The sequence below is a fragment of the Spea bombifrons genome, chromosome 3 (assembly GCF_027358695.1).
Source record: "Spea bombifrons isolate aSpeBom1 chromosome 3, aSpeBom1.2.pri, whole genome shotgun sequence".
NCBI lineage: Eukaryota > Metazoa > Chordata > Amphibia > Anura > Pelobatidae > Spea > Spea bombifrons.
The window spans coordinates 121105913-121132524 of record NC_071089.1 but is presented as its reverse complement, the minus strand read 5'-3'; the positions used below and the strand labels follow the sequence as shown (position 1 = coordinate 121132524).

The following is a 26612-nucleotide window of genomic DNA, read 5'->3' as shown; positions in this document are numbered from 1 at the left end:
ACATCAGTACACAGCCCTGCACATCCAATCGAATGCTGCTGCCAGACTCATCTTCCTCTCCCATCGCTTTACTAACCTCTCTCCCCCCTGTCCGTCTCTCCCCTCTGTCCGTCTCTCCCCTCTGTCCGTCTCTCCCCTCTGTCAGTCTCTCCCCTCTATCCGTCTCTCCCCTCTGTCCGTCTCTCCCCTCTATCCGTCTCTCCCCTCTGTCCGTCTCTCCCCTCTGTCAGTCTCTTCCCTCTATCCGTCTCTCCCCTCTGTCAGTCTCTCCCCTCTGTCATTCTCTTCACCGGCTGGCTGTGCGCTTCAGGATTCATTTCAAGATCCTTGCTCTTACTTTCAAGGCCCTTCTCAGCGGTTCCCCTCCCTACATCTCCTCACTCATCTCTAAATACCCTCCTAACCGGTCCCTCCACTCATCTCTAAATACCCTCCTAACCAGTCTCTCCTCACTCATCTCTAAACACACTCCTAACCGGTCTCTCCGCTCATCCAATGATCTCCTTCTATCCTCTCCTCTGATTTCTAGCTCTCATGCCCGCTTACAAGATTCCTCCAGAGCTGCCCGTATCCTCTGGATTGCTCTCCCCCGGTCTATCCGTCTCGCCCCCGGTCTATCCGTCTCTCCCCGGTCTGTCCGTCTCTCCCCCAGTCTGTCCGTCTCTCCCCCGGTCTATCCGTCTTTCCCCCGCCTTTATTCCTTCAAAAATCCCTCAAGACCCACTTCTTTAAGGACGCTTACAACATAGCACATTAACGCCCCCCATATTCCTTTAGCTCACCTTTCCTACTCCCTCCCCTGCAATACTCTTACTAGTGTGTCTGCTCCATCCCTAACAGCGGCACTTTTACCTATTGCGTAATACACCCTAACTCCCTCTAGATTGTAAGCTCCTGTGCGCAGGGCCCTCCTCACCTGTTGTCTCTGGTAGTCAATTTGTTACGTTATATACTACTTGTTATGTGCTGTCTACCCGATGTACAGCGCTACGGAATTTGATGGCGCTATATAAAACAATAAATAATAATGATGATAATAATAATAATATCAGCACCGATTGGGATGTTCGGATTTTATTATTTCAGAGTAGAATTTGATGGTCAGCTCCAGACTCTGTGACCCTGGGGAACAATCTCCCTGAGGTTGGGGTAAAAACACGTGACTCCACGTATCCCGGTGTGATACTTAGAGGTTCCTGGAGAGTGGGCTCAATATAGTTCTTCTATAGCCGGCGACCATCCCTGTGTGCCCAATGAAAAGGTACTGGCGATCCTGTATAGGATCTTTGGGAGTTACTCTGCTCTGATTACTTAGGTACTTCTTATAACAATCAATCTGCAGAAAGAAAAATAAGTAGCGAACATGCAATTCCCTAAATAAATATATAATTCACATCAATGCAATATAAACCTCTATTATTAATGACCGATGGGAAGCAAATAAGGTTTTCACAGTGCTATGTGCTCTGTTACCACTGGGTGGCACTATTGTGTCACTATCTGATCAGCATATATAATACAATATAACAAAATAATACTTTCTGAAATATATACATTCTATTAAGCAAGAATATTCAATCTTTATGTTACCTGACATCTAAGTAGCACGAACATTATTGTGTATTAAACCAGATCCTATATATATACCTATACATATGTATATATATACAAATATATATATATATATATACATATACACACATATACACACATATACACACATATACACACATATATGTACTGTATATACACACACATTATGTATAGTAGAAGTAACACATTGTAGATATAATTATTTAGCACAGTATGCTACATGAGCTGGATTTAATATAGTGGAGTCAGGTCCACAAACACTCAGCTTTTGGTGGCGGTGGGTTGTGCCTTTTGGCTGCCCCTTGAAGAAATTACTTGTACTTTGAGGGGAGTGTAACCAGAGAAGAAGAAGAAGATTGGGGTTTCACTGTGGCCGTATCACTTTCAATCACCATATGATACATTGCATATATATTCCTGCAACCTCTACCTGTCTCTGTGGCGCAATCGGTTAGCGCGTTTGGCTGTTAACCGAAAGGTTGGTGGTTCAAGCCCACCCAGGGACGAGGTTGGTATTTTTCTGAAAGACGGCATTCCCGTGTTTGCAATGCCAATGCCCTAAAGAATATATTGAAAGACTAAAATGTGAAATCTTTAAAGTTTTCCAACCTTAAGACAAATCTTCTTATTCCACTTGTGAGAAGCATGCCAATCCCTCCATAAAAAAACACAGGAAAAACTTCTTGGCATAGTGCCAATTTTGGAATGCTTAGATTATTATTATTAATTTTTTGTTTTTTAACTTAGGCCACGTCTACAATACTACATGTTGTTAATAATCCGGGCAGCCGTTACCAAAATAGTGGCTGGCAAGGGGAGAATGCCGTTTTCATACAATATCATAAATGACACAAGTTGTTAACCCTACGTGCCAATTAATCTTATGCAACGCCAGTTGTGCTTAAACAGAAAAGTGACATTATAAAAACAAAATTAGCAGAGGATGGTTTCGATCCATCGACCTCTGGGTTATAGGCCCAGCACGCTTCCGCTGCGCCACTCTGCTTTTCATATAGTGGTTTGTCCGAGGGGAGAATGCTGTTTTAATGCAATATCATCAATGACAGAAGTTATTAACCCTATGTAAAAACGACATCTAGCAGAGGATGGTTTCGATCCATCGACCTCTGGGTTATGGGCCCAGCACGCTTCCGCTGCGCCACTCTGTTTTTCGTGGCACTTTCTTCACAAATGATAAAACACATTAATTCCTGACTTTTTTTTCTCCAAATCTCTTCTTCAAGCTTCGAAAGGGCCAACTTTTTGCCACTTTCTTCCCAAATGATAAAAAACCATGAATATCTGACTTTTTTTTCCAAATCTCTTCTTCAAGATTCGTAAAGACAATTTAGGAGTACAAGTTCTCACCATCATGAAATAATTTATAAACAGTTGAGATACAACTGTCAATTCTTCTGCTATGGTCACTAAGCCCTCTGGAATGCTGAAGGTTTAAAGTCATAATCCTCACTGCTTCTCTGAAAACATTCACAAGTGGTTGTCTCTGTGGCGCAATCGGTTAGCGCGTTCGGCTGTTAACCGAAAGGTTGGTGGTTCAAGCCCACCCAGGGACGGCTTTACGTTTTTCCGCAAAAAATGTCTTCCCATGGGTATAATGTATATAACGGAATCAGCATATTCACACGTCGACGTTTAAAATCCTGCCAAAAATGGATTTCAGAAACGGAAAGAGATTGAACAAAGTACAGTAGGGAAGATTTCAAAGGATGAGAACAAGAGGCTTTAATCTAACACTAGAGGGTCAGAGGCTTAGATAGACTATAAGGTCAGTTTAACTTTACAGAGAGGGTGGTAGATAAGTGGAACAGCCTCCCAGCAGAAGTAGTAGAAGGTAATACAGTGCATGGGATAGGGATATGGCTCCTGAACCTAAGATTGTTAAATTTGCAATTCGTATGAATCTGAATACACAAGTTTACTATTAGAAATGAGACGGGAATCCTACCTGAACATGTTGATTCCTGGAGGTCTTTATTCATGTTTTGAATTCTACCCCTTTTTATAAAATATATATATATTTTTTTTCTGACTTGTTTTTGTCTTGCAGTAAATGGTAGGACAGTTTAATTAATATATTAATATATACATTGTCCGGGGTTGGGGGGTTGTTATCATGTCCCTCAATTTTTTTACTGAATTAGATATCTTTTCAACATAAGTTGTACTTTTTTACTACTCCGTAAAGATGAGGATATATTTATATATTTGTAAAATGTGTACTTTACACGAACATATTAATTTATGTACAATGTTTTTTTCTTCATTTTTAAAGTAATGGCCCCTGTTTTGGGCGACGTGATTGAACTATTATCTGGATGTTTTCATTTGATTTTTTATTTGTTTATATGCTTTAGTTTTTCTTCTAATGGTTAATGAAAACCCATGGCGATTTTCTGAATATCACGCCCCTGGCAGAAGAGGGAGAAAAGAAGGGGTTAATGGAGGAGAGATTTCGGCAATATACGAAGGGGGGGGGGAGTTCACGCCCCCGCCCTGTGTCTGGGGCCGAATTGCTGAGCTGTCAGGGATCAGACTTGTTTTGTTCACTGAACTCTTCGATGACGCTGTAGGAAAGGTCATTGCCTGATCAGCAGCCAAACGCAGGAGCAGCGCAGCCGGGGGGGGGGCGCGAGTGTGCAACACACTCAGTAATAGTGCAGCGGGAGCGTGTAACACTTTCATTTATAAACTGCTATTTCTATACACATTATTGGGGCTTTTAGGGCTGTAGAACCCTGCGATACCCTCATACCCTAGAAAAGAGGGGCATCAGGGGAGGAGAGAGGGGCAGCAGAGGTTTGGGCCCAGAGAGGGACTGGCCAAACTAAACAAAGGACATTTGGGAAGTATGCTCTCACTAATATTCTAGAGCCAATCACTCCATTCACTAATAGTGTGAACTCAACATTTCTACTCACTTATTGTCCATTCCAGATGCAGATCAGCGGACGGCTCCACCAATGCCCTTGCACAGAAAGCCAATCAAAGGAGCCCAGAAAGGATCCAGCCAACACCTGTCATCCTCCATTGAATTGGTAAAAAAAAAAAAAAAAAAGACAATCAAGTGCATTGTGAAGAAGCCTGAATAATGAAATCGGAGCAGTGTCCACTAACCCTCATACTCACCGGCGGCTCTTCCATGGGAAGCTTTCACTGACATTTCCAAAGATGAATGTGATAAGTTATTGTGAATTTTATTTATTTTTTATGGGCAATAAATGTAGGAAGGGCAGCTGTGACATTACGCTCACGTGCACGTTAGCAGGGATCGGTGTTTTTCCAGCATGCTGTTCAGCTGTTCTCACGGCAAATCAGGTGGCAGCATGCTGGTACTTTTATGTTTCTTTTTAACGTCATTGGTTGTTATGATGAACGCAGCCACGTCCGGCTGCCCGCTCCACAGACCAATGAAGGTTTTGGTTTTTTTTACTTTCTTTTACTCATTTCGAACCGAAGATTGGTCACACACTGATATGAGATATATATGAGATAGGTTGCTGGCACTCTAGGGGTTAACCTATGTATAAAGAATTAATTTTTCTTTAGTTACATAAAAAGGTCAAAAAAGAAATAAAAAGTCCTAGGTTAAAGCCCGGCCCCCAGCCACGCCTCTAACCACACCCTTAAATGGGAAGTATAACAATATTTGCTTCTCAGGCGCCCAAGAGGTTAATTTCCGCAGCTACCTGGAAAGACGTTACCTGTGCATGCGCAGCAACGTCTTAACGGGACTTTCCCAGCTGGCCAGGTTCATCTAAATCACTGACACAAAATACATATTTCTTAATATTAAACATTTACCTGCTTTTCAATTCTTTCTGAAATAATAAATACGTTTTGTCTTTTTCCGATGAATTCGTAATTTTTTTTTTTTTTTTTAGCCCTTTGTGTTCCTGGCTTTATGTGAAAAATGAAAAGCGCAGAGTATTTTTGCTGAGTCGGCAGTTTGCGGGCTCTGCCTGTGAGATTTGGGATAAAGGTAACTCCGGTTACGCCGGGCAAAGTACCCGTTCTGCTCGTTAACAAAAACACCCAGGGCCGGGCGCCACCTGTGGGGGTCCACACTGCAAATGAAGCTGGGGGTCTGCCGTGGGGCCCGGATAGATTCTAGCTGACCAGACTCCAGCTGGGGGTCCACACTGCAGCTGAGAGACCCCCTGAAACCGGGGGTCGGCTCTGGGGACTAGTTATATTCTAGCCGAGAGACCCCCTAAAGCCGGGGGTCCGCAGTGCAGCTGCTTTTTCTTGCAATCTATCTATACAAAGGTTCAACTTAATTAAAAAATCCAGCTGATGGAAAGAATGTAGCTTGACATAATGGTGTTTGCAATATACTGTATTGGCTCGGATATAGGCCGCCCCCGTATATAGGCCGCACCCTAAAAGTTTCTTTAAAAAAGCACCAAAAAAACATGCTGCCACTCTGTCCCCCCCCCAAGATATGCTGCCACTGTCCTCCCTCCCCGAGATACACTGTCCTCCCTCCCCGAGATATGCTACCACTGTCCTCCCTCCCCGAGATACACTGTCCTCCCTCCCCGAGATATACTACCACTGTCCTCCCTCCCCGAGATACGCTGCCACTGTCCTCCTCTGCCCCCCCCGACTTACCGGAGCAGACTCCCGGGTGTCTTGCGGGGCCGGCGGGGGACATCTACGCAATACAACTTCCGGTGCCGGAAGTTGTATACGCGTATTGCGTAGATGTCCCCCGCCGGCCCCGCAAGACACCCGGGAGTCTGCTCTGGTAAGTCCGGGGGGGCAGAGGTAAAACGCATCGTGCGGACGGTCCGCACGATGCGCTTAGACAACCTCACGTGCCGGCACCCCCCCTGTGGGAAGTGCTGGCAGGGGAGGCTGTCTGAGCGTATCGGGGAGTAGGATGCAGGTCCCCTGCACCGCTGCGGGGGATCTGTATCCTAACCCTGCTGCCTGCCCGGCACCCGGAACTGCATGTCCCGGGCGTCGGGCGCTAGACCCCGAATATAGGCCGCACCCCCACTTTAAAGACTTAATGTGGGGGAAAAAAGTGCGGCCTATATTCGAGCCAATACGGTATATATATTAAAAATCCATGTTATGTATATAGTATGGTAGCTGCCATCTTAACCCCCCCCATTAAGTTATCTCTCTCCGGTCATTAAGTTGCTGATTTCCATCGGTTGGTTTAGGCAGCCATATGGGAAGGAAGAGGATTGGATAATGCTAGTTTTGGCTACTTTAAAATGCATTGAAGACAAGTGGTCCCATTTAACCCGCTGAATTGCCATTTTACCCCATCCCTGAGGGCAGAGGATCTGAATATTCTCACAATCAAGCAGAGGACATGCGCAGCTCCCGGGGAAGTGTGCCGCTAATACGCATGAGCTGGCATTTCGGGATCTCTGCCCAGACCGGTCGTACGTCATCACAGCCTGAAAAACACAACTTCACGCCAAATCCAAGCAGCGAAGACAAAGGTGACCCGTCCGAGGGAACAAAGTCCCCCCCGCCAGAGTCCCGTACGGCCCGTTCCCTGCGCCCCACATCACAACAGGACTGGCAAAAACATGCATTTTGGGAAAGGATTCCACAGTCTTGTTTTATATCCCAAATGCCCCTGTGTGGTCATCTTGTGTAAATAAAATGCCCCAGTCTTTGGCTCAATGGGAAGATTCTCAGGGGTTTTACCCCGGTCCCAAGGTCTAGGGGTGAATGGGCAAATTCTCTGGGGTTTTTCCCCAGTCCCAAGGTCTAGGGGTGAATGTGTCCCAATTCGTGCTTTTCTCCCCTGCTATACACCTGCTTGAATACAGGTGACTACAGGTAATATTTTCTTTCTGACAAGTCATGGTTTCCACAAGGACCTTTATGAGAAACGATTTCATCGATCAGCCGGAACCTTTGTGGTACTTTGGGTTATGAAAGGGTTAATGTGACTGACCCACAGCAAAGTGTCCCCGGGATATATTTATCAGTGACGGTGTTACAGGTGAATCCAGTGCAGGTATGGAGGCTGTTTTTATGAACTGGGTGGTAGGGGAGGGGGCTTGTTTTTCCGAGTCCTGCAGCCAGGACGGCCTGACGGGGAGAGCTTGAAGTTTAACCAGGTAGATTAATCATTAAAGAGCTGATGTGATAACAATGAGACAAACAAGGGTTCCTGGGAGAAGTGGCTTAGTGAGAGAATCCCTGAGTGTCTGATGGTAAAAGGACGTTAAATCAACGAGGCAGCCAAAGTGAGTATTAGAATTCTGTAGAAATGTGAGTTGGTATTTGGGTGGGCCGGGTGGTGGACTTCCATAGCGGTAAGCCATAGGAGATGTTTCGTTTTGCATGTGAAGTGTCTAAGTACAGCCGATATCTTCGTCTGGTGAGTGAAAGACTCAATTTCTGTTAATGAGAAGACATGGCCGACTTTTGAACAGGATTTATGATGGTTCACAGCGGAAAACTCATTCTAGAACTGTTCTAAGGACACTTGGGCTGACAGGTGGACCTCCAGACAGATTAGACTTTTTGGTGGGCTTGGAGATAAAAGCAACTGCCGGAATATTAATCAACTTGATTCTTTTATGCGAGCTCGCAAAGGGCAGAGCCTTCTCCTCCAACCAGTAGTAGTCCCCAACGTTTGTTTTGTGAAAGTCGTATTGCGATTGTTACTTTTCGGCGCCCCTCTGTGGTAACGAAGCTCTATAAATAAATGCCATGTATGGTGATGGGTAGAGAATGACTACAGCCATTTTTTCAGCAGCTTGTAACGTTCCAACCATGAGAGGTACCAGGAGATACAAACACGTGATAGAAACTCCGGATCCTGGGAAATGGGAGGTAAATGTCCAACATAATCCACAAGCTTCTGTCAGTTGACCCAGGGTCTCGTCAAGAGTGATATTCCAACCCTAGAGGTGATGTTCTTGGTATCGTCCATAACGGACCTTGGTCAAAGAAACTTTGAATCTGCCGGCACATCAGCCCCTTTTGGCCCCTGTCTAATCTGCCCATTCTTTCTGCTGTAAAGACTCAAACCCTAATCAGGTCATGTATAATTCCCTCACTGTATTACCCTCTGCAACTTCTGCTGGAAGGATGTTCCACTTTTCCGCCAACTTCCAGCAGTCATAGTCAACAGCCAAACGTGGCTGAAACAAGGTCAGTTTGGACCATACCAAATACAAGGCACTTTTTACTCTCTTTGGGGTGGAGATCTGAGCCTGAGATCTATGAGTTGTATATCATCTAAAACTCATGTAGTAGACCCAACAAAACAGTAACCAAAATGGCTTGAGAAGATGATTTGAGAAAACACTTATGGAGTTTTATAGTCATGTTCGTGGCAGACTATGCGTTAAGTAACCCACGGTTTATTCCAGCTAGCTGGATATGAGGAAACTCTGCCCATTAGCGAGAAGTCTAACCCCATCACCCGGGAACTGGATAAAGCCGACCCCAACCAATTGGTCCAGCTCTTGAGAGACTGCGATGCGGAAATATTCCAGGAAGAAGATGAGACCATCATCAATTATCAGGTGAGGCATGGAGGTGTGGAGTTATGACCAGAAATGCTGGGTTTACTGCCGGAGGATCTTCTCAAACTAATCTAGTATATGTTTTGGGGCCTAGTAACTAAAAAACATAGACCTATCTACATGTCACTAAGGCTATTGACGCAGTCACTCATAGAAGACATTGATAAACTGCAAGCTTTGACTTTTGGACGGTCAAATAGTTGAATGGAGATTTGTTATTTCGCAGATTTCTCTGAAATGAACAATTTTAATGTGAAAATATTTATGCTAAACATCTCGGCGTGCAGTGACAAAGGCTTCGCTTGTCTTTTCAGAGGCTGTACAGTGAATCGGCCTTAAAGACGGTGGCAGACATTGCAAAGAGAGTGCAGGAAATATTAAAGGTGAGTTACGATGTCCGCCGTGATGTCATAGCCACTTCCACATCGGGGCAAAGATTTTTTTACATTTTGAACTAATCTTAAAAAAAAATACATTTTACATTACATTGTATTTATATATAGTGCTAACCAAGGGCGGAACCATAGGGGGTACAGCCGGTGCAAGGCATCAGGGTCCACTCCCCCCAAGGGACCCGCTGAGGAATATCATATGATCTCCCATCACTCGTATAATGGAGGTCTCTGCATTGCGAAGCCCCCTGTCTAGTGTGAGCCCCCCAACACCAGCACCTCAACCCCCCCCATGGCTTTTGCCTCACTAAGTCTGAGTGCCGGGATAGGACGCTATTTCCCAGTGCTCACATTTAGTGAGGAGCAAAAAGGAGGACCAAGAGAGAGCTGTCAGCAAAGGATGTGCGTATGTTAGTATGTGTGTGTGTGTGGAAGCATGTTAGCGTGTGTGTGAGTAAGTTAATGTGTGTGTAAGTGTGTATGTATGTTAGTGAGTGTGTATGTCTGTTTGTGTGTGTATGTTTGTGTGTTTATGTATATGATTGTGTGTGTGTGTGTGTAAGTATGTTAGTGTGTGCAGATTTATGTTTGTGCGTGTGTTTGAAGAGCATCTTACTGTGTGTATGTATTTTATTGTGTGCGTGGAAGTATGTTAGTGTGAGTGTGTTTGTGTAAGTATGTCAGTGTGTGTTTGTAAGCGTGAGATGTGTGTGTGGAAGCATGTTAGTGTGTGTGGAAGTACGTCAGTGTGCACAAGTGTGTTAGTGTGTTAGTGTGTTAGTGTGTTTGTGTGGATGTATGTTAAGGAATCTTACAGGCTGGGAATCGAACAAATGCGAAAATAACGATGAGGTGTAAAACAGGGGCGAGATTTAATGGGGAGGGTTAAAGCAACACAAGAGAGAGAGGAGTAGCTTAATGATGAGGAGAGATGTCAAGAAGGGAATAAAAAAGACAAAAGTGAGCAGCAAAGAAAACGTTTAATACAAAAAAAGTAAATTGGGAGAGGTAAAAAAAAGTGAAAAGTAAAGGAAAATACAAAAAAGATACAGGGAGACATCCAGGTGGAGGTTAATAAATACTCTCTGGGAGAGGGGTAACAGATGGGGAACGGGGTAATAGATGGGGAACGGGGTAACTGATGGGGAACGGGGTAACAGATGGGGAACGGGGTAAATGATGGGGAACGGGGTAACTGATGGGGAACGGGGTAACAGATGGGGAACGGGGTAACTGATGGGGAACGGGATAACAGATGGGGAACGGGGTAACAGATGGGGAATGGGGTAACAGATGGGGAACGGGGTAACAGATGGGGAACGGGGTAACAGATGGGGAACGGGGTAACAGATGGGGAACGGGGTAACAGATGGGGAACGGACTTCATGAGAACTGAACCCAAAAGAACTGAGTTTGGAAAATCTCTAATTCAGCTTTTACTCCAACATAGTTTTCAGTCGTCGGTCTCGTCTTAGATTCAGGAGCCGTATGTCTATCCCATGCATGCTTAATACCCTCACTGTATTACCCTCTACCACCTCTGCTGGGAGGCTGTTCCACTTATCTACCTCCCTCTCATTTTCAGAATCCTGAAGATGGTCTAATAGTCATCAGCGGATGTGGGACATCAGGGAGACTGGCTCTCCTCCTTGCGGTGAGCACCTTGACTTTCATCACTTTGTTATAAACCGACCACCAATTGGTGAGATAATAAGTCAATCATTGGATCGTGGAACGTTCTTCTGTAGAATCTTCATAATGGGCTATCTAAGAGTTAATATTTCAATAGGCAGCTCATTTGGAAAGCTCCCGGGTACGCATATACCACGCCGATAATCTCTTTACAATTATTATTTAATACATCCCCTAAATTCATCCAGAAGAACCAAAGGCATCGCTAAATCCGCTGATAAAGAGAACCAATCGGGAAACAAATAACTTCATTCACTTTAAGAACAACGAGGAATCCAAGAATATCAGTTAATAAATGATTAGTGATGATTTTTTTAATTAAAAGATTTCATAAAAAAAAATCCAAAAAACATCCAACAATTAATAACAGAAGCAGCAACAAAAGCACCCCCCCCAAAAGTCTTTTCTGTCTTTTTCTGCATTTTTTTTTAAAGCCTGGCCTATTTGATTTATATAACCATGACTGCTAGCCAAATGAATAGAAGAAAATTTAATAATTTTTTTTTTACCTAATTCAAGTATAATTCCATTTGACGATGTCAGCATTTATTACTTTGGAAAATTTCTAGGGAAAAACCTCAGAATGTGGAATTTGGGGACAGATAAGACGAGCCGCTTACCCGTTTAATAATTATTAACAATTATAAAGCTTTTCTATGAACTGTTGACACACGGAACAAAACACGCAAACTAAACGTGGTATTTGTGCAATGCTCCAAAAAACAAACAAAGTGTCCGTCCTGCTACTGATTGTGTAAATGCTGATTAAGCGACAGACATTACTATAAACAGTCCTCAGAGGACATGTTACCAAAACATTTTCCGGATTTTTCGAATTTAAAATGTACAAAGTTCTCTTAGAAGGGCCAGTAGTGATGGGAAGTCAGTGTGAATTATTTTTAGATCATACAGAGAAATGTATGTAGATCTAGCCCAACTTGGAGAAGACAAAAATGTCTGTAATACACCTAAGTCAAATCCTTGTTATTAGTTATGTTAGATGAACATTCACGATAGGGCGATTGTTCTTTGAGGAACATTCATGATGGGGTGATTGTTCCTTGAGGAACATTTATGATGGGGTGATCGTTTCTTGAGGAACATTCATGATGGGGTGATTGCTCTTTGAGGAACATTCATGATGGAGTGATCGTTTCTTGAGGAACATTCACGATAGGGCGATTGTTCTTTGAGGAACATTCATGATGGGGTGATTGTTCTTTGAGGAACATTCATGGTGGGGCGATTGCTCTTTGGGGAACATTCATGATGGGGTGATCATTTCTTGAGGAACATTCATGATGGGGTGATTGCTCTTTGAGGAAAATTCATGATGGAGTGATCGTTTCTTGAGGAACATTCATGATGGGGCTATTGTTCTTTGAGGAACATTCATGATGGGGTGATTGTTCCTTGAGGAAGATTCATGGTGGGGCGATTGCTCTTTGAGGAACATTCATGATGGGGTGATCGTTTCTTGAGGAACATTCATGATGGGGCGATTGCTCTTTGAAAAACATTCATGATGGAGTTATTGGTCCTTGAGGAACATTCATGATGGGGCGATTGTTCTGTGAAAAAAAATTCATGATGGGGTGATGGTTCTTTGTGGAACATTCATGATAGGGCGATTGTTCCTTGATGAACATTCAAGATGGGGTGATTGTTCCTTGAGGAACATTCATGATAGGGCGATTGTTATTTGAAGAACATTCAAGATGGGGTGATTGTTCCTTGAGGAACATTCATGATAGGGCAATTGTTATTTGAAGAACATTCCTCTTTTGTTAATATATTTTTTTTGTTTTTGTTTGTGATACCTCAAAAATAGTAAGAATGGTAGAACTTGTTGACATTTAAGACTAAGAAGATGCTTCGGGTGATATTTAACATAGAGAAAAGTTGGTTTACATCATATCCATGGGTAAAAAGTCTTGGCTCTGGAAAAGTTATGTCGGAGGAAGGATTGTACGTAAACTGTTCAGGTCAGGGGACGTGTTGTTTGGGTAATTTTGGGGTGTAACAACAGCCTTTAGTGTTGAATTAGGTGACAGTCTTGTTCATGGAAGGAAGATCCAGGGTTGGAAGAAGTTTTCTTTGGTGTATGGTTGAGTTCTGCCCAGGGGGTATTCAGTGTACAGGTCACCTTGTCAACGGATGAACTACATCTTTGTATAGATTCTCAGCCTTTGGGAATCTTTGGGCTTTTCCTAAGATGTCAGCCAAGACGTAGACCTCCTTGCTCACCATACCTAGAGGGTCACTGAGGTCTTTAGGTCTCCTTCAGGGCACGTGTGAGCTAAGATTTATGACTCTCTCTAGCGCGGACTCACTGAAGGATGAGCTGTGTTCGCCGCTCAGTTTTTTAACACACTATCAAAGGTCAAGGTCTAGCTTGGGCAAGGTTTGTCCGAGGTCTTGTTTAGTATTTAACATGGAAATCCTTGCTTGGGTAAAAGGAAACTTACGAGTCAAAGAAATACCCACTAGCCCCATGAACTCAAATCATACGCTGAATTATTGCAACATTTTAACTTATTGGCAGAAAACCTGCACAAAAATATATCCTACGTAGTCCTTTCTAACGCACTCTAGATGTGTCTAGAAATGGTGCTAATCCATGTATACATACGGTTAGAAGTATTATTATTAAACACTCATCTACAGACACCAGACGAGCCAGAAGGCTTGTTTTTTCCCTCAGAAATCTCATGGTGCTGCCACAACCACAAGGGATTCTGGGTAAGTGCATGCAAATAAGGCCAACAGTGATCTGGCTACTGCACCTCTTACCTGGGTTTTGTATAAAGTCTGTCCTGTGCAGCGGGGCGATTACTTTCACCGGATCCGCGTATAAAGGGGATATTGAGGCAAAGGGCGATCATTGTTGACCTTATTTGCATGCGCCTACCCAGAATCCAGTGTTTTAGTAATGAGTGTTTAATAATAATGCTTCTACTACCCCCTAAATTTTAAGAGAAAGGGTTTTCCATCACCTTTACTCACCATAACTTATGTGATTGGTATTTCTACATACAGTGAGGCATTGGGTGTATCGCCCCCTTGTGTAAACCCCCAGCGCTGTATACAGTAATATAACCCCCCAGCACTGTATACAGTAATATAACCCCCCAGCGCTGCATACAGTAATAACCCCTAGCGCTGTATACAGTAATATAACCCCCCAGTGCTGTATACAGTAATATAACCCCCCAGCACTATATACAGTAATATAACCCCCAGCGCTGTATACAGTAATATAACCCCCCAGCGCTGTATACAGTAATATAACCCCCAGCGCTGTATACAGTAATATAACCCCCAGCACTGTATACAGTAATATAACCCCCAGCGCTGTATACAGTAATATAACCCCCAGCGCTGTATACAGTAATATAACCCCCAGCGCTGTATACAGTAATATAACCCCCAGCGCTGTATACAGTAATATAAACCCCCAGCGCTGTATACAGTAATAAAGCCCCCAGCGCTGTATACAGTAATATAACCCCCAGCGCTGTATACAGTAATATAACCCCCAGCGCTATATACAGTAATATAACCCCCAGTGCTGTATACAGTAATATAACCCCCCAGCGCTGTATACAGTAATATACCCCAGCGCTGTATACAGTAATAACCCCTAGCGCTGTATACAGTAATATAACCCCCAGTGCTGTATACAGTAATATAACCCCCCAGCACTATATACAGTAATATAACCCCCAGCGCTGTATACATTAATATAACCCCCAGCGCTATATACAGTAATATAACCCCCAGTGCTGTATACAGTAATATAACCCCCCAGCACTGTATACAGTAATATACCCCAGCGCTGTATACAGTAATATAACCCCCAGCGCTGTATACAGTAATATAACCCCCAGCGCTGTATACAGTAATATAACCCCCAGCGCTGTATACAGTAATATAACCCCCCAGCGCTGTATACAGTAATATAACCCCCAGTGCTGTATACAGTAATATAACCCCCCCAGCGCTGTATACAGTAATATAACCCCCAGCGCTGTATACAGTAATATAACCCCCCAGCACTGTATACAGTAATATAACCCCCAGCGCTGTATACAGTAATATAACCCCCCCAGCGCTGTATACAGTAATATAACCCCCCAGCGCTGTATACAGTAATAAAGCCCCCAGTGCTGCATACAGTAATATAACCCCCAGCACTGTATACAGTAATATAACCCCCAGCGCTGTATACAGTAATATAACCCCCCAGCGCTGTATACAATATAACCCCCAGAGCTGTATACAGTAATATAACCCCAGCGCTGTATACAGTAATATAACCCCAGTGCTGTATACAGTAATATAACCTCCAGCGCTGTATACAGTAATATAACCCCCCCCCCGAGCTGTATACAGTAATGTCCGTTACTGCTTTATGGCGATGCCAATAAAGTCCGTTCCTCCGTAGACTTTCATTAGTCAGAGTGGCTGGGTGATTAAGACTGAGACATTCTATTGTTTCCCACAGGCAGTATGATAAGGAGTCGGGGTGTTTGTCTAGTAGATTGGGCTCAGAGTAACAGATGCTGAAAACATTATATTATGGCGCAAAAACAACATTTATTATATTATGGGGTTAATTTTTACTTATTACAGAAAATTAACTGAAAATAAATTATGTTTTAGAATTCGTTTAATCGGATGTTAAAAGGACTTCACAAGACGCCGTGTTACACTTACATCATTTCAGGAGGAGACAGGTAGGTGCCGATAAACTTACCTGCCCCCTGACCCAGTCCAGATCTGCCTTTATCAGTCATGGTGAAACATGGGGATGGATAATCACCAGAACGCTTAGAAGGGAGCCGGGGGTTGGAGTGCCCGGTAGGATTGGGGGCAGTTTGGTACACAGACCAGGGGTATTAATACTTGGGCAATTTGCTCATGCACAAGGTGTGTGTCTGGGATTTAGTACACTTGCAAAAATGTGGGTTTTTAGGATATCTTATAAGACCGCAATATTTCTTTTTCTTTCTGAAGATCGATTGTGACATCACAGGAGACACCCGAGGACAATCCCATAATGGGAGCAGAGGAACTAGAAAAGGTAATGTCTTATATGGGGAAATCTCCTCTTCCTACCTGTAGACACACGAGAAGCGATCGGCCCATGAAGTCTGGCCCATCGTACGCACAGGGGCCGTGCCGGGGCCGCCATATTTAAACCAATCTCCACGATCTACCATCTACAAATGTTTGCTCCACCGTGGGGTTCTTACTCACTTGAGTTTTCTATAGTCTCAGGTCGATGGTCACAAGCGTTTGACGTAAGTTTGTATTTCAGGTTTGTGAAGGGAAGAAGAAGGTGGTTTATATCGGAATATCCTGCGGCTTGTCCGTGAGTATTATATCATCTCTTAGGCTCCTCGCACATTTATTTAGCGATCCTCGCTTGGTCAAGCAGGCCATGGTCCATGGTCACCTGGAAGATTATAACGTTTTGTCCCCTCAAAGGCTCCGTTTATCGCTGGCCAGCTGGATTTCTGTATGAAGAACCTGGACGTGTTCCTGCCTGTCTTGGTGGGATTTAACCCTGTAAATATGGCCAGGTGGGTAGAGATCTACATTTGTTTCCAACAGCTAACTACAAGCCTTGCCCATTTTCTGACCATTTCATTGTCATCCTAGGAATGACAGCATTGAGCGATGGCAGTCAACGTTCCGGCAAGTGGCCGAAAGGATGCAGAGCCTACAGGATACCCAACGGGCCTTCATACTGAACCCAGCGATAGGTGTAAGTGAACCATTATATATGACTTATAGACACTTATAGCCTAGAGAGACACCAACCAGAGCCCACCGATGAGACCCATGAAGGCCAACTTGTCTTCAGTTGTTGGTTCCCCCGTGCAGAGGAAATTTGCCCTGTGTTTCCGTTCTGGGCTGCCCTTGTGGTGGGATCCGACTGATACGTCGATGGAAGAGAGCTAAGTCTTAAGGCGCTCCCGAGAGGGGACGCAGCATAGAGCGTTGTTTCTGTGTATACTTTGCTCATAAGGGAACCTTGTATTATTTATTGAATATATGTCTATACATTGTTCAGAGGTTAGGCACTGACCATGTCTCATTTGTCTCAGCCTGAGGCAATCTGTGGATCATCGCGCATGAAGGGTGGGAGTGCCACCAAAATCCTGTTGGAGACGCTCTTCCTGGTTGCCCATAAAGCAGATTCCAATGTGGCCGTGACGGAGAAGTAAGAGCCTCTATGTCATTTACAACACTTTAATGGTCTTGCCTTGTCCGAGTTTTACAAGGCCGTCTGAAGAAGGGACCTCTGATGTCCCAAAAGCTTAGGTATCCCCCATAGCCCATGTTTGGATTTAGAGTGACCTTATTGTATATCAGCTTTTTGTAAAGGCACGTGTGTAAAATGCTCACCATGCGCTCATTCTGGAAAGGAAGATCTGAGGTAACGAGTGGGCTCCCCCGCTACAAGCTCCGTTATTTAATACAGTGATATTCATGTTTATTTCAGGTGTTTGTTGGAAATTCTCAGGACGTACGAGAGAGCGCACAAGGTGACATATTCACAGAGCAAGAAGATAGCCGGGCTCATGAAACAATCCGCAACTAGGTTAGTGCAGTTAGGAGAAATGTCCAGCAGGTGTCAGCAGAGCTCCAATAACCACAAGTTCCCGCGATATTATCTATGCGTAAAGTTTATTATAAATAATGTAATAATAACCTTGGCTGGAAGGGCTGAGCCGACCCAGTGTAATGTCAACTGAGTTTAATATACATTATATAGGGCCTCCATAGTCATTGCTCAGGATTTGGAGGATTATTCCTCCCCGTTAAGTTATCTCTCCTTTGTTGGTAAGTTGCTGTTTATCACTGATTGGTTCAGGCAGCATTTTGTGAGGGTGGTGGGAGGAGAAAGGAGAGAACATCAGGACAGCAAATGGATTAGATAATGCTGGCCTAGCCATGGGGTTTACATTTAAAATAATCCCCCCCCCCCAAAAGTTAAACTGTTTTGCCAACAGCACAGGTAGCTGAAATACATGAAATTAGTTGTGGGTAAAGTCACAGTCGGACCGCCCCCAAATCAGTTGAATCCCCCTGTATTCTACTATAACCCCACTAACAGGAACTTTCTGTCCAGCCTACAGAAAAAAGGGCATTTGTACATCCTTGGCTGGGGAACCTTGGGGCTGATGGGAGTTATGGATGCCGTGGAGTGTGTCCCTTCCTTCCAAGCAGGTAGGGAATTCGATATTTTATTTTCACTGGCTTTCAGAGCTTTCAGAAACACATTCCCACCAACCCCATGTCACCCCTGATGCCCCCGAGATCTGATCAGCCTGGACCCTGAGCAGACCACACAGCAGCCATTGTGTCTGAACACAGGAAGTCTTTACTTTGACATCATGCCTCCATTTCAGATGTAATTCCAAGTTACATCATAGCAGAAGGGGGTTTTACATACTGCCTTCTTATTATTTTAGTTTTGCTTCCCCAAGTTTGCCTACCATATAAGGGGAGACTTTCATGCATATGATGGCTGTGTGGTCCCTTTTTTTTGTGGGGTCCCCCTTTATGATTATTAATTTTATTTTCAAAAAGAAATTCTGAATCTGATTACCTTCCCTGCACGTTACATGGTGATCATAAGGTAGGACACTGCAGCCTTTCTCTCAGACATTCAGACCATCTCAGAGCGACCAGCACTCACACCAAGCACTCTCCCATTGAATCTGCCAAATGATGGCCAGCGATGCTCGATATATATCAATACTGATATGATTATTAAAGGATGGCCTTCCGAGGGTACATGTTTATGGCCAATTGTGGAAATCCCACCAAAATATTAGCCCAGAATGCACAGTGTAGCATTTCCCGCAGAGTTTGATTTACCGTAATGATTGGAAAACTTCTTTAAACGGAGTCTTTTTTCATTGTGACAGATTGGAGAGATGTCCGCGGGTTTATTAATGGTGGCTATAACACCATGGAGAACAAGGAAGGGGATATCAGTTCTATGGTATGTTCTGATGGCACCTGAAGACATTCATGACACATCTGATGACTAGCTCAGATAGGGCTTATCGGAAGGTCCTTTTTCCATATCACATGATCATATCATAGGGGCCGCATTGTTTCCTCAGATCCAATTTGGGGCTTTAGCTGTGATCAGACACACAGGTACCCACTTTGTGATTATCATCTGCATGTCCCTCAGACAATTTCCACCAGCAGAACCTGATCATTCCTGGTTAATCCATAGAAAATTCCCAATATAAAGAAACAGAGGCTACTATCACATGAGATGCTGTACATCATGGTAGCCACTCGGTACTCACCAAAGTAGCAATGAAACAAGCACAGGGCCATTTGGCCCGAGGGGGTTCTACCAGTTTATCCACCTATGTCACAAAGTTTAAAGGTTCCATTGATGTAAACCCTTCAGTAGAGCTCAATGTTCTAGCCGTGTACTTTATTATGTTCTCAGGGTCCACAGTTTGCTATCTCCCATGAAGACTTTGTGAAGAACGTCCTCCCGTCGGTGACAGAAGCCGACACCGTCCTGTTTATATTCACCCTGGACGGTGAGTAAATCGCGTTAAGGGGCAGATGGGAGTCGCATATGGAGTGGTCGCTATTAGAATACAGCGCTGGGGGTTATATTAGAATAATTAGAATCTATTAGAATACCCGATGTACCCAGGCCTGTAAAACTCTATGGTATTGGAGGTCTACAACGATCATCAAAACTGGTGGTTCCCATGCAGATAACCCAACAGACTAAAATAAAGACTGAGGTGCACAACTATCTTTAGGCCTCACCCCATACTAGCAAGAAAAGATCATAAAACATCTTATCATTTAATCTGTAGGGTTCTGAGGTTTCAATAAATTCCTTTTCATTTCTTCCTCAAAATCAATGCTGTTAATTCTAGCTATTTTCACCAATTTATTATCACCCCAGGGAGCACTTCTGTTTTTAAAATGTTTAACGTTACGTTACATTAATTTATATAGCGCCAGCAGATTCCGTAGCGCTTTACATTTAGAGTCGGTAGGATAAATTTACGCAAACAATAACAAACTGTTGATTATTTCCAATCAGATGAGCTCAGCGAGGTAGAGAAGATGGCAACACAAGTGAAGGAGAAGACATCTAATGTCCATGCAATATCACACGCCACAGCGGGCCAGTACATGCCGGTAAGGCTCTACTCATCTGTGTGTGAGGGACTGACTATTAAGGTCTCATTAGGGTTAGCTGTGAGCTGAGCCGGGCTTGCCTGATGTAAGCAAAGCCCATTTAACCCCTTAATGACAAAGCCCGTACATGTACGGGTTCAAAATGCATTGTTTCCAATGGGTTTAGGGACCGCCCATTGTCCTTCAGGGGTTAAAGAAAGAAAACCAAAGCTCAGGTAATGATCCCTTTAACTACATTGTTCCGTTCATTCTTTCTTTCTACGTATTTTTTCCTTTAGAGTTCCACAAAGAAGATTATTCCAAATATTATTGGCATCACGTGGCCGATACTCTTTCTGGAGTACGAAGGAACTTTTATACAGGTAACGGAGACTTTTCACTCTTCCTGTGATGGGAATATTATCTATTAAGATAAAGACCAGGTGTATATTCCTTCCAATGGCTGAAGGAGGTCATCGGTCCTTCGACCTGAGATATCCAAAGGTTCCTTAATTATTAATGACTAGAAGTTGGGGAAAACTTTTAGCCGCATTCTAGCGACGGAGAAAAATATATTCGCCTCTTGGAGAATTTATAGACAAAAAGTATTCTCGCCAAGAGTTCCCGTGGTCAGTGAGGTCATGTCCTTCACGATGTGTGCATGTTGAAGGACGTAATATTTCAGGAAGTAGGCTTGTCTCGTGCACCTTTATGTCAGCGATCAGATATTTTGAGTTTCTGCACTATTTTTGAAACCATCCACAATGCCACAGAAGCATTTGTAAGAAATATAAGTTATGTTTTATTCATAACAATCCTCTCAGAGCCAAACAAAAGTTACAGTGGCCCCACTCCACGCTAACCACAGTAAGAAGAAGAAGAACAGGTTTTTAAAAAAATCCAGCTGTCTGAACTGAAACTGAGATTCTCGAAAGGTATCGACGTTGGGTTTCAATGTTCATACAGTCCACGTTGGCACAGAAATGGAGTCGAGCTCGGTGGAACTTTCAATCGATGTTCTTGGTTGTTTCATTCAGTCGATATTTTTACCTTTAATCGAATCGTTATTCTACTCTTTAAATACTTTTTAATACCACTACATCCTGGACTTGTGCACATGGACCATAAATGATTCGGAACCAATTTTTCATTTTGTTTTTGGGCCATTCATTTTTGGACAACTGCCTCTTCAGTTTGGCCAAAATTCAGAAGGTTATTTTATTTAGAAATGAAATTCGTTGTCACTCTCCCCACGCACTCTCACTCTTTGCCATGCTATGTCACGCTCTATCTCGCTCTCCCACTCTCTTTGAATGTCTCCCTATCTTCTCTGTGTCTCCACGGCTCGGCTTCTTGGTTTTCTGCTTCCTCTCTGCCTTATTTCTGTTCCTATTCTCCGTTTTTTTCAGTTGATCTCTTGCATTACCCTGGAGCACTTTCATATCAGGGTGGAGCCTTGGGATCAACCTCTTCTCTGATTGGAGGTTGTCCAAGTGATGTTTGAAACTCTCCACCATGATGCAGAAGTGCTCCAGTAGACCAGAATAATGCGGTTGTCAGAGACAGAGAAGTTCAGGCTCACTAGAGAGACATTGAAAGAGAGAATGTGAGACAGCGTGATGGACGGTGACAAAGAGTGAGTTGTTTTTATTGGCTTCTTTGAGGCCCTTCCTCATTTTCGGACACTCCTACCAATTAAAAAAAATTGCCAAATTTTGTTAAAATGCGTACAAATCCGAATGCACAAATCTACTACATACTCACCCTTACTGTGAGTCTGCCAAAAGATGAGTAAGCAGAGGATCGCGTTTATACGCTAAGTGCTAGATATTTGCTTCAACTAAGTATCTAAATGTCTCCATGAAAAGAGTAATCCAAACTTCTATGTAATTTGGTACGCAAGCTGTTGGCCGGACTGACATCATCAGGCGTCCGTTGGCCTTAAAGTGCCAGGGCCTCCTAACCATCGTCAGTCCGGCCCTGGCCACAAGTTACGTTGCTATCTATGAACAATCCTAAAACTTGAGTCTACATTGTAGATGGGTCATTGGATCAAGTGCACTTTTCAAACATCAGTGTCTTCACCTGAATTAAAGGCAACGTCTAGCGGCCAGGACCTTCTATACCTCCTGCCTGGGCTTGCCCATGTTTATGTCTGTATAACCCACTTTACTGACCTATAGTTTCCTCTGTTCCCTTATCAACGAACAAACCTCATACCAGATGCTTCTCCTGGGGAACTTTACACTCAATTATGTTTTATTATTTACAGAAATTTCAGAGGGAGCTGAGTACCAAGTGGATTTTGAACACTGTCACCAGTGGAGTTCATGTACTCAAAGGAAAGGTCTTCAGAAATTTTATGGTGGACTTCAAGATAAGCAACTCTAAACTCTTCCACAGGGCAATGTCTGTTCTCCAGGTAAGAGATTACGTTGCAATATCAAAAAAAGACTACATTCCATCGATTTCAACCTTTCCAGGATATTAACCCAAGGACAGTCAACGACACAGTGCATGGATACTGGGTCTGGAATCAACCAGGACCACAAATACCTTTCATGTTAAATCTCCAGCATTTACAGTCCCATATAGCTTAAAATGTGCAAATGCATTACTTTACATTTATCAACGTTGTGAGATAAAAAATAATGAAACACTGAAAAGACCAAGAATTGGCCATCTGGCATCGCATTTAAACTGCAACAACGCCAGGTTTTGACCCACGATGACTTGGGAGGTAGGCTTTAAGGGGTTGGCCTTCTATGCCCTAACTGAGCCTCTGGATACCCGATGTATCAAATCTAATTTCAAGTTTCCCATCATCTTAAGTGAAATCCCTTATAGTGTGATGCCTCACTATGGCCCCCAGGACAACTGGCACTCGGCCCCCAAATCTCAGCAAATGTTCTGGCATTGGGAGTCTTCACCCGGGAAAATACTCCTACTGCATACCAGTGACAGCAGCGACATCTTGGTTATTCTGTTGCTAGCACCGGTTATATGAATTAAACTTTGGCCAATAAAAACATTTTGCTGGCTCGGCAGAAGTGTCGGGAGGGAAGGCTGCTGTCTGGTAAATCATAAGCTGGGAGTAAAAGGAAACTCCGTCGGAAAATTCCGAGTACAAAGTACCGTATTGGCTCGATAATAGGCCGCACCCTAAGAGTTAGGTGCTTTTTTAAAGAAAAATACACATTCGTGGAATAGTAAAACAGCATTTTAACTAACACGCTGTATTTTAACATTTTTGGTATCTATTATGCAGTCAACATATGTTACATACAAACAGAAAAGCGATATGCCCCATTGCCCCCAGATATGCCTCCACTCTGCCCCCTCCAGATATGCCTCCACTCTGCCCCCTCCAGATATGCCTCCACTCTGCCCCCTCCAGATATGCTGCCACTCTGCCCCCTAGATATGCCCCCCCTTAGACTTACCAAAGCAGACTCCCGGGTGTCTAGCGGGGCTGGCGGGGGACATCTGCGCGATCCGCGTGGACAACTTCCAGTGCTGGCACTTCCGCCGTGGGAAGTCATGGCAAGGGATATTGTTAAAGCGCATCGAGCAGACGTGCCGGCAGCAGAGGTTGGTTACGCTCGCATCGCTGCTGCCAGTAAACGTCTGCGCGATGCACCTCCTGTGCCGGTACGGTATATGTTTCATGGAAGGGATACTGGAAGCTTCACACACCACTGAGATACAGGGAAACCGGAAGGAGGTAGGCAGGAGGTCACATGTGTCCCCCGGTGAATGCGGACAGAGATTAATTTCCTATAATGCCTGTTGCGCTGTTAACAGCTTCAGTATAAGAGCTCTTTATTGGTTGTTTGGCGTGGCCAATCCTGAGCACTCCGACTGTCCGGATCGGGGCTTTTAGGGCTGTAGTCAGACATAAGTTATTATCAACTGTTTTTTTTTTGTGTGCTTCTAACAGAGGCTAAGCGGCAGCTCCCAGCAGCGGTGCCGGGACGCACTACTCCAATCCATCTATGGAGAACAGACCCTGTCTGACCAGATAAAGAACAGCCCCATTTCCAAACACGTGGAGGAAGCCGCTTCCAAGGAAAAGGTGAGAGATAAACCCACGTCACAAGAGGGCCCCTGCAAGGGCTGGTCTAGGTGAATGAGGGGCCCCGTGCCAAACAGCACCTGTTTAACCTCAGTAGAAAACAGTGATGCCTAGGGGTCCTAAAACTATAGTGTCAGCCTTTTATAGGTCATAATATATAAAAATAGCTATTGGGTGCAAATGATTAATGATGGTGATATCACCATAATAACAGGGGGTATTTTGATTGCCCCAGTTTCAGCAGAATTGCACTTTATATATAACTGCTTTCATCTCGTTGCCCCGTCACATGGTTTAAATCACCGCCTCGCCCATCGCTTTACATGCGCCGTCCGCTGAAACAATGCAGGAAGAGAACAGGAAGCGGCTTCCAACTTCCTGTTATGGCTAAAATGGAGGATTTCACTGTAGTCTGCACTGAGGGGTCCTGGGAAATGGAGGAAAACGTGCTTTAAAAAACATATACATTATAAGTTTAAAAGTGACATTAAATAAAGCTAATAATAACACTAATAGATATCTTTTTATTATATCCTCCCTGTAGGATTGTGACGCAGAGCTTTTATACCCCGCGTTAATTCATCGTAATATAGAATTAGGGAAATGAGGCCATTAATTGATAAATTCTATGAATAGATACCAAAATATCTGACTATTGCAGCAAAATTTGAATCCATCCATGGCTGAGTGACAAGCAAATGTCGCAGCTGAAGCCGTGTGCCGCCATGTGGCAGCCGCAGCCAGGGTTACGAGTGGAGTACAGGCGGGACAAGGGGACATTTCGGGTGAAACGGAGCAGAAAATGGCCACCCACTGGCGGCCGTGAGGGACCAAAGCCCAATGGTTCGGACTCCACAAGATAATTTTTTTCTGTGTCTTCGATACTTCTGAGACATCAATAATGGGAACTCTTCTTTGGTGTCTCCTGCAGGTCCTTCCTACGGCCATCATTAGCCTCCTGCGTAACTGCACCATCTCAGAGTCCAAGGAGCGGCTGGACGCCTCACCATCCATAAGGGCCGCCATTGAATTGTCTCTCAACGTGCCGGGGAGGAAAAGGGGAGCAGAGAGTTCAGGGACGGAGGGACGCAGCCGATGAAAGTCATGTGACCTGTCAACAAACACCCCCCCCCAGTCCGCAGCCACCATTTCAGGGCAGGGGGTTCCCTGAACCATCTGAGCAGCGGGCGTTATGTGTTAAAATGTTATTAAAATGTTCGAATTTTACAGTAAAAATTCTCTGTCATACTCTTATCTCTAAAACGTGCTACTAACTTGGACCATGGTGCTTCCAACCTGTGAAATGTGGATAAAAAACCCCCAAAAATGGTGATTTTTGTCTTTTCTTATGTCCAAAACCCATTTTGACCCCATTATTCCATACACAGAGGCAAAAACAGAGTCTTTATACATAACCCCCGATATATTGACCGTCACTTCGAAACCCCCATCAACATCATTTTTATATAGTTTTACACCGAATTGTGCATATATTGTAATAAATATCATTTTTTGAATACAAATGTTTTGTGCGTTTGAATCTTTGTACTTTTCATGATTAAGGAGAAGTCCTGCAGCAGCTGGAGGGCCGCAGGTTGGACGCCCCTGCCTTATGTTGACGCTGTGACATAACTGTGGCCTGTTTAATAATTATTATTAATATTATTTTTTTTAAATGCCTCAAGAATTAGCACACTTTGAGTATCCTGCTGGTGCATCATGGGGCATGTGAGGTAACCAGGCATGGAAGTTGGATGGAAGCATTTTTTTTTCCTTAAAAGTTTCTATCGGAGTGGTAGTTTTACCAAGGAAAGCCTTCCTACAGAGGAGGTGGAGGATGCAGGAATAACCATTTTAAGTGGGCAGAAGAACGGTCCGTCAGATGGTCCATTCGGGTTATGACTTCTCCTCTGTACATCAAGGGCCGAACTGGCCAAAAATTAACACCAAGATAACATTTTTCATCTCTAAACAAGTTTGAAGAGTCTCCGAGGGCCGAGGCCACCATCCACGGTGGTGAAGATTGACTATCTAGGCCTTTCTGGACCTCTAGACCACGGCGTTCCATTCGCTCATTTCCACCCTGGATTTTTTTCACGCCGTTGAGTGCGAAAAAGGAGCTCGGCCGCATTCTCGAGTGACCTC

General features: G+C 43.9%; 1 protein-coding gene and 2 non-coding genes across 3 annotated transcripts; 2 read left to right on the top strand and 1 right to left on the bottom strand.

Moving 5' to 3' along the window:
* Window positions 1-2527: 2527 nt before the first annotated feature.
* TRNAI-UAU (transfer RNA isoleucine (anticodon UAU)) lies at window positions 2528-2599 on the bottom strand. The gene has a single exon. It is a non-coding gene; the product is annotated as a tRNA-Ile (tRNA).
* Window positions 2600-3093: 494 nt separating this feature from the next.
* TRNAN-GUU (transfer RNA asparagine (anticodon GUU)) lies at window positions 3094-3167 on the top strand. The gene has a single exon. It is a non-coding gene; the product is annotated as a tRNA-Asn (tRNA).
* A 4634-nt stretch (window positions 3168-7801) lies between these two features.
* On the top strand, window positions 7802-25990 carry GCKR (glucokinase regulator). Its single transcript, XM_053461110.1, has 20 exons — window positions 7802-7832; window positions 8348-8424; window positions 8967-9122; window positions 9437-9505; window positions 11100-11168; window positions 15872-15945; window positions 16226-16292; window positions 16530-16583; window positions 16700-16794; window positions 16874-16979; window positions 17323-17438; window positions 17721-17819; window positions 18351-18448; window positions 19153-19229; window positions 19698-19794; window positions 20316-20413; window positions 20692-20775; window positions 22665-22814; window positions 24333-24467; window positions 25399-25990. The coding sequence occupies exons 2-20, from the start codon at window positions 8365-8367 to the stop codon at window positions 25564-25566; spliced, it is 1872 nt and encodes a 623-aa protein (XP_053317085.1). The 5' UTR covers window positions 7802-7832; window positions 8348-8364; the 3' UTR covers window positions 25567-25990.
* The last annotated feature ends 622 nt before the right edge of the window (window positions 25991-26612 follow it).

Bases quoted from the DNA above. Each gene is read 5' to 3' on its own strand.
- GCKR (XM_053461110.1), top strand. From the start codon at position 8,365: ATGAGAGGTACCAGGAGATACAAACACGTGATAGAAACTCCGGATCCT. The intron at 16,980-17,322 runs GTAAGTGAACCA...CATTTGTCTCAG, and splicing joins TACTGAACCCAGCGATAGGT to CCTGAGGCAATCTGTGGATC. The intron at 24,468-25,398 runs GTGAGAGATAAA...TGTCTCCTGCAG, and splicing joins AAGCCGCTTCCAAGGAAAAG to GTCCTTCCTACGGCCATCAT.